The sequence below is a fragment of the Rhinopithecus roxellana genome, chromosome 15 (genome assembly GCF_007565055.1).
Source record: "Rhinopithecus roxellana isolate Shanxi Qingling chromosome 15, ASM756505v1, whole genome shotgun sequence".
NCBI classification, from domain to species: Eukaryota; Metazoa; Chordata; class Mammalia; order Primates; family Cercopithecidae; genus Rhinopithecus; species Rhinopithecus roxellana.
The window spans coordinates 78,160,268-78,168,344 of record NC_044563.1 but is presented as its reverse complement, the minus strand read 5'-3'; the positions used below and the strand labels follow the sequence as shown (position 1 = coordinate 78,168,344).

Genomic DNA, 8,077 nt, shown 5'->3' with positions numbered 1-8,077 from the left:
CAACAGGACCAAGACCGTCCTCTCAAGGCTCTGCCCTTTCTCTCAGGGCCCCTCTGAAGAAGCAGCTCAGAACACTCCACTGCTTCTGTGGGGGCAGTTTCAAGAGTAAAGGCAGATTCAGGTTCCCGGTATTCGGAATTCAGTATTCGCTGAGTAACTGGGATGGCCTCGACGAGGAGGGGCAGAGGAACAGGTCTGGCAAGTTCTGTGTTGTTTATACTGGGGATTACTTCACGTATCCCAACCGGCTTCCCCGCCCCGTTTGGTGGGGACTGGCCCTTGGCCCTCCAACCCCTTTATCCCACATGCCTGGGAAGCCAGGGGCCAACATGGATCTTGTCCTCGACATCAGCTAAGCCTGGAGGACTCTTCCCTCAGAGACCATGGAGAGGGACAGCGACGGGGTGAGTGTGACCTCAGGCCTTGGACCAGATCCTCCCAGCGCTTGGGAAGCAGGGCTGAGGCTGGAAGACAGGTGGGACGGCCACCTCTGTGTTTCAGGTTCGGGGGAAACTGGCTGTGCCTCTTCTAGTTTGAAGCTACTTAGGATCAAGATCTCTTGGTCTCCTTTTAACATGGTTCTAGAAAGAGCCCCTGGGAGGAGAAGGTGCTGGGATTGGGGTCTGGCTGGTAAGCACCCCAGGGCTGTGTGGCTGAGTCGCGGGTTCCTGCTCTGTGGCCGGGCGTCCATGCTGTTACAGCATCAACTTGACTGGTTGGGAATCCAGGCTAATCTACTTTAATCTCATTTTTGCTGGTTGGAAAATCAAAAGCATTCTAACTGCAATTCAGGTCACTTTGTCTAAACCCCTCACTACACTCCTAAACCTTCCCAGAAAACTGTGACTTTCTGTGTGCATTTAAGATTTTCAAGGGGATGTTTCAACCTCCCTTAGTCACTTCTTTTAGGGCTTAATAACTTTCACGCTTGGGAATTGCTTCCTGATGTTTAACCACAAGTCCTGCCACCACTCAAGCTCCTTTCTTCTGCTGCTCTTGGGGTGGGAGAGAGCAGCTAGCCTGTCCTCTGTGGGAAAGCCAGTCATACACACATGAAAGCTGCCAAAGATTTTGTTCTTCTGTGCCTCCACTTTCTTTTCTTCCAGGAAATCCCTTTTGTGCTCTCATTTCTCCTTTAGGTCTTGTTTTCTGCCCCTCTCCAAATTCTCTGTACCTTACTGATATGGTGGAAGAATGGGCCAGCACTGGGTTTGGGAAACGTCAGCTCATCCTATATTCTGGCTTATAGTCGTCTTGCGGTCCATTCTGAACCCCCAATGTGCTTCTGCAAACTTTACCATCATTTTTCCCACCATTCTTCCAGCCCCTTCTTGACTCTTCTTTCCCAGGCTGCCTCCCTTGCCCTCTGTTCTGGGCTCCTTGGTTCTTGTCTCTACCTCACCAAAGTCACTTGGCCCTAGGCCTTGGGAGGTTATCAGAGCCTCTTACTGTTGAGCAGTAAGCGGGGTACACAGGGGCATGCAGAAGTTGAACACTTAGTCACAGCCATGCGGCCTCCTCCTTGGCAATTTGCTGGGAGCGTAAACTAGATGGTCCCTAAACCCAAGAGTGAGAAGGGCTGAGCTATCGGGAGGGTGGCCATGCTCCCATTGGAGATGGATAGTCTGTCCCTGAGACAGGGTGATGGGGCGATGTCTTCCCGGGAAGCTCATTTCTTCAGAGTCAGGGACCAATCTGAAGGTTGCTGGAGGGATACAGGACAGAGAATAGACTTCACTGGGGAACTCCTAATTAATCTATGAATTAAGTGTCAAATATTATGACAGGTACCATGTTCATTCTGAAAAAAAGATTGTCCAAACTTATCTTGGAATGGAAGAATGGAATCATTACATCCTTATTTAAGGTTCTTAACTTTACTCCCCTATTTAAGATGGAACCCCCAAGAAAGTGAGCCTATAGTTGGGGCTCGTAATCCCATCTGCAGCAGATTTCTTAACCTTGGTTATATAGGAGTGGGCTGGGAGAAGCTGGCCGCCTGAGCTTGTGCCTTCTCCCTGAAGGCCTTTACTGCAGACAGATGCGTTGTGATTTCTGTCCCTCAACTCCAAAATGTCGTGAGGAAGATGACGGCCAGTGGGCTTGAGCCTGATGGCACTCCTCTGGCAGCTGCTGGATCTTCAGAGGGACCTTGGAAAAGAAGTGGAGAAGGGTCTCAGTTTCTCATATTCAAAAGAAAGTTGCATGTTGTGGTAGACAGAGAACTGACCACATTCCCCGTCAGCTTTGGGCAAGCCACTTCACCTTTCTGTACCTTAGTTTCTTCATCTGTAAAATGGAATAATAACACTACTCTCAAAAGAAAAATGTTGGACAAATTAAATTTAACAGAGTTTAATTGAGCAAAGAACGATTCTCAAATGGAGCAGTCCCCCGAAGAATAGATTCAGAGAGATTCCCACACAGCTGCGTGGTTGGAGAGGATTTATGGACAGAAAAAGGCAAGTAGCGTTTGGAAAATGGAAGTGAGCTACAGAAACAGCCTTAGTTGAACATGGTTTGAACAGTTGGCTGCCTTTGATTGGGCAAACTTGGTGATTGTTAACAAGAGTAGCTTACAGTCTGTGTACACGTCCAGTTGAGTTATAGTTCATTATGTACGGAGAAACCTTTTGATCCAAACTTAAAATATGTAAGGAGGCAGCTTTAGGCTAAACTTAATTTAATACCTACCTCAAGGAGTCTCAAAATAGTGTCCTTCCCATAGTAAGGCTCATTTAGAACAGCATCTGGCATAGAGAGATAGAGACAGAGTCACAGAATATTGAAATTTATCATCACTGCCTAGAATTTAGCGCTGGCTCTTACAGATTTGGACAAACACCTTCTCCCTGTGCCTCAGCTTTCCCACCAAAGAAGAAGGTTGGACAAATTCCCCCCCTGAGGCTCCCTTCTGGCTCCCTGACAGTCTGGAATTACATAGAACGGGATGGCAGGTGCGCCACACCAGATATGTGCATTTGTTCTTGACAGCGCATATTTTGTGCCTTTTCAAAATGGGTCACATTTTTAATTCTCAGAGCAGTGCAATGCTTATTAAAGAAAGACTGAATTAGACCCATTGATGAAGCAACGTTCCTTTGTGGAGTGGATTTTCTTATACTGGGCCTTCTTCAAGTGGAACAGGTTCGAAATTAGCCCAAGGCTACAGGTGCTAGGGACTAGTGAGAACCATCTGGGGGCCCGGCGCTGGTCCAGGATGAGGCATCCTTTCCAGAGGGGGCTGGGCAGTTCCCAAGATGGCTCACCCGCAGGCTCAAGTCACTCTGCCGTCTCCCAGCCCCAGGCACCCCAAGGACCCTGGCACCTGCCCTATGCCACTGCAGGTGTGCAGCCCTCACCTCATCCTCTATTTCACATTGTCATTGGTGCGGAGCAGACTTCCCTTGGCACAGCCACCTTGCTTTCCCCTGTGTTGTCCCCTGAGACTTGGCAGATGTGAGTGTAAGCGTGTGGGAGTGTGTGTATTGGGCCCTGGGCTGGGGAGCTGGGTGGGAAGGATGACTGTTGTAACAATGGCCACTTAGCTTAAGTGTCTTGTTTTGGCAAAACAGCTTCCTCTTGGTATAGCAACAATGAGGGTGGATGTGCCTGGACAAGTGGGCAGGGCACTGGTGGCGCAGGCACGAGGGAAGCCACCACAGGGAACGCTGGCTTTAGCAGTCAAGCGGAGGCCTTGACAGCACCAGATGGGGGCTGGTTTCCCTAGGAGGGAAGCAATACCCAAAACTTTAGCGGGGCCGCCGTTATGTACCAGCCCTGAGTGACTTGCCGCCAGTCCCCTAGGACTGGCAGCAAGAGAAGGCACAGACATAGGGAAACAATGAGGCAGCAAGTTCCTGGGCAATCAAATATTATTTGTTTGGCAATAGTGGGCACTCCATGTTCTTTACAGCATTTGATGAATGAATGAATGAATGAATGAATGAATGAATGAATGAATGAATGAATGTAAGAATGAACAGGGAGGCGTCTTGATTCTGGTCTAACAGGGATTTCCCAGGCTTTTTCATGTGCACAGGAGGCGTCGGAAACTGGAAGGAACTTCAGCACTTACCCTGGCCAGTCCCTTTCAAGTTCTTTGTAGCAGCTGCCTCTTTTGTTCAAATGAATGTTACGTAGACTCCACTGTATGAAACTGAAAGGTTGATCTTCTCTGCTGAGGTGGGGTAAGGGCTCAGAGCCCACCGAAGTCCCCACCAGCTGGTCTCCAAGGCAACTCCATGGAAACTGAAATGCTCTGTGGAACCCTGTTTGAAAACTGCTGATTGTCCAACACCCTTATTTTATAGATGAGGGAGGTGAGGCCCAGAGGGGGATGTGACTGTCCCCAAGGTCACATGCCTGCCTAGGAGCAGAAGTGAGGCTCCCCTGGCCCCACATCCCCAGGGCGAGGCAGGCCCTGCTGGTAGTGGGTGAGGAGATGGTGGGGAAGATGCCTGTGTGCTGAGGGGAACCTATATTTGTGGGGTTTCTCTGGGTTCAGGGAGGGGAGAGTAGGAAAGGGCCTTGGGTACCTGGAGGCACAGTGAAGCCTGGGTCTAGCCGTGAGGAAGGGAAAAAAGTCACCCAGTCCAGCATGGCCCTCTCTGGGAAAGGTTCAGGCCTCCCCTGCCACAGACCAAGGGCACCCCAGGTTCCCAACAGGCAAGGAGGGTTTTTAGGCTCTGTTGAAGGGAGCTCCTGATCTTTCTTAGTGTCCCCAGTGCTTCCAGAAGGGTTTAGGGAGGGGAGTTTCTTCTTGCCTAGCCCAGAGTGCTGGGTTGTTGGCCTATGGTCTGCCTGTGCCCACCCTATGGGCACCCTTGATGCCCAGGGTCACTGGGAGAGAGACGCTGCCATGGGGGCCTCTGTCTGGGAAGGGTCCTTTCTCATGGAGGCTGGTAAGGGACAGACAGGGGAAGCGCAGAGTGTTGTGTAACAGCCCAAGGATGAGCGCCAGAAGATCAGGGTTCTAGAACTGGCACCGTCCCCAACTGGCTATGTGACCGTGAACAAGTCACACAGCCTTTCTGGGCCTTCATCGCCTCATCAATAGTATAAAGGGCTTGGGTGGGTTTTCTTTTCTTTCCTTTTCTTTGAGATGGGGTCTTGCTATGTTGCCTAGGTTGCTCTTGAGCTTCTGGCCTCAAGCCATTCTCCCATCTCAGCCTCCCAAGTAGCTGGGACTACAGGCCGGCACCACCATGCCTGGCTTAGAGGGTTTTCAGAGTCCTTGCAGTTCTGACAGCCTGTGATATGCCCAACCCTGGGTGATAGCTTTACGAAGGAATGGCCCAGGACTGATGAGGGAGGCCCAGTTGGCTTAAACTGGACTGAAAGGGGCCCTGATGCACCTGCCCTCAGGCCATGAAGATGCATCATCGCAGCTGCTGCTGCCTGCTGGACATTCTTCAGGACTAGCGGGAGAGTTTTTTTTTTTTTTTTTTTAAATACTTTAAGTTCTAGGGTACATGTGCACAATGTGCAGGTTTGTTACATATGTATCCATGTGCCATGTTGGTGTGTTGCACCCATTAACTCGTCATTTACATTAGATATATCTCCTAATGCTATCCCTCCCCCCTCCCCCAACCCCACCACAGGCGCTGGTGTGTGATGTTCCCCATCCTATGTCCAAGTGTTCTCATTGTTCAATTGCGGGAGAACTTTTTATGGGATCGTTCACACTGCAAGCCCAGGCTCTGGGGGACCTGAAGTGCATATTTCTCAAGTTCAGGCTGCTGCTTATGGCTGGAGAACTCTCACTATGCAGAGCCTGGGGCTCGATCCACCGCAGCAGCTCCGTAACCACTGAGATGAAGCAACCATGAGCCCGCATCACTCAGCAAAGACAGAGGCCCCCCTCTCCCTGGCATCACTGGCTGGGCCCCCAGAAGGTCCAGGAGAGGCCAAGGGCTGGACATACTCAGGGGTTGGCTAACTTACTACCATCCCTACCAGGTAACGGCCCAAGGGGCAGAGTCTGCAACTGGAAACCAGAGAAACATCCCATTCGCCTCACGGGGGAGCTACCCCTGGGAGCTGTGGTGTCGAGAGCCCTAGGCTGGAAGCAGGGGGCCTTGGATTTTAGTCGGTCCTCTACTATAAGATGGGCCTGAACAACTTTGGGCAAAGCACGCAAACGTTTTGGGCCTCTACCTCTCAGTCTGTAAAGCGGGAGTAAAAATTCTTACAGACTTCTGTCCAGGGACAGGCTTTGGAAAGACTCCCGGAGCCAGGGGCTCCTCCTCTTAGCCCTCCGTAGCTTGCCCTTCACTGCTTTCCTGCGGATCCCTGCTCTGCCTTCCTGCCATGCTGCTTCCTGCCCCAAAATGTCTAGAGGGTCCTGAACAAGCCTTGGGTGAGGACCCTTGGGAGCTACAGAGGCATAGCCAGGTGGTAGCAGTGACAGCCTGGGGTGTGGGCCTGTTCCATGGCATGGTAAGGGCTTATAATTATGTTACTGCCAGGGGTAACCTCAGAGACCATCCCAGGGGTAGGTGTGGAGGAGAGGCACAGCCAGGAAAGAATGGTTGGCAAAGTTAGGCCAGGGACGTGGCTCAGAGTTGACCACACTCCCCTGCTCCGCCCTGTGCACCTGCCCCTGAGCAGGCTGAGAAGCCTTTGGTCTGCAGGCAAGTTGTGGAGACACCAGGACACATCAAGGAGTTGGTCATTTTACTTCCATTCCTGAGTCTCCAGCTCACTGCCAAAGGCCAGGATTTGGGAAGCTTGGGCTCTGGTCCTGGTTCTGCCCCTTGTAGGCTGGGACCTTGGATAAGAAGTCTCGGCCGGGCGTGGTGGCTCATGTCTATAATCCCAGCACTTTGGGAGGCCGAGGCAGGCACAAGCTCAAGAGATGGAGACCATCCTGGCCAACATGGTGAAACCCCATCTCAACTAAAAATACAAAAATTTGGGCATGGTGGCGCTTGCCTGTAGTCCCAGGTACTCAGGAGGCTGAGGAAGGAGAATCTTTTGAATCCAGGAGGTGGAGGTTGCAGTGAGCCAAGATGGCGCCACTGCACTCCAGCCTGGTGACAGAGGAGACTCTGTCTCAAAACAAACAAACAAACAAACAAACAAACAAGTAGTCTCCTTCCCTTCCCATTCCCCAGCTGCTGAAGGCCTCTACTCTGAGGGTGAGGTCAGGCCTCTGGTGGGAGGCTAGAGGCTCAGCAGTTGTTCTCCAAGAATTGGGGCAAAGAAATGAGTTAGTGCTATAACAGGTTAGATATCAGGAAGAACTTCCAGCAGCATGGGACAGCAGGCTGTGAAGTGCCTAAAGAAGGCTGGTGTGGAATCTCATACTCAGATGATCCCTAAAGATGAGAACTCTTCTTGATGTCTGGGAGGGTTTGGGTTGAGGGTCAGAGTCAGGGGGTGGAGCGGGGGCCTCACTCTGGATGCTGCTCTCATCTGGTCTGGGGGCTGCCCCTTCATCCTGATGCCCCTGTTGGGACTTGTAGTTCTCTTCATGGGCAATTCTCCTTTAGGTCTTGAGGCTCCAGAACTCTCCTCTTACCCTGGTCTGGGGGTCCAGTGGCTTTCCACCTGCCTCCCAGGCTCTGACAGCAGAGCACTTGCTCTACTCAGACCAGAGCTAGATACCTCCAGACTCAGGGCCTGCAGGGCCTCCATTCCATTTTTGGATGTGTCGCCCTTTCTGCAGTTCTTGGCTTTCCACCCATGCTCCCTCACCACCAGTTCCCTCTCTGGCCTGACTCCCTTCTCCTGTTCTAGCTTTACAGCTTTCCCCAGCTTCCTCCCCCACCTGCCCACCCATTTTCCTCTGGGCCACTTCCTAATGGGGCAGCTGGGGCTGGATGGCAGGGTCCTGTTCAGGTAGAGACAGCCTGAGCTGCCTGGGAATTAGAAGACTGTGCGAGAGTTCCTAAAGACCACCAGGTCATTCAGGTGGGCTGTTTGGTCTCTCTGAGCCCCGGGTCCTTGTGTACAAACTGGGGGTAGTAATTCCTGCCCAGCTTGCTAACTGAGAGACTTGTGAGGATCAAATCACAGAATGGTGCAAAACTGCACATACAAGCCCTGAAGAGACGAAGGTAGGTCCTGG

At 51.7% G+C, this 8,077-nt stretch overlaps 1 protein-coding gene across 2 annotated transcripts in view; it reads left to right on the top strand.

Moving 5' to 3' along the window:
• The first annotated feature begins 317 nt into the window (after positions 1-317).
• TMPRSS13 (transmembrane serine protease 13) overlaps positions 318-8,077 on the top strand; it is a 28,233-nt gene continuing 20,473 nt past the window's right edge. For both annotated transcript variants that reach the window (XM_010367425.2, XM_030917219.1), the window contains exon 1: positions 318-404. In XM_010367425.2, the coding sequence (XP_010365727.1) occupies positions 384-404 (21 nt within the window). In that variant the 5' untranslated portion in view covers positions 318-383. The remainder of the gene's footprint in view (positions 405-8,077) is intronic.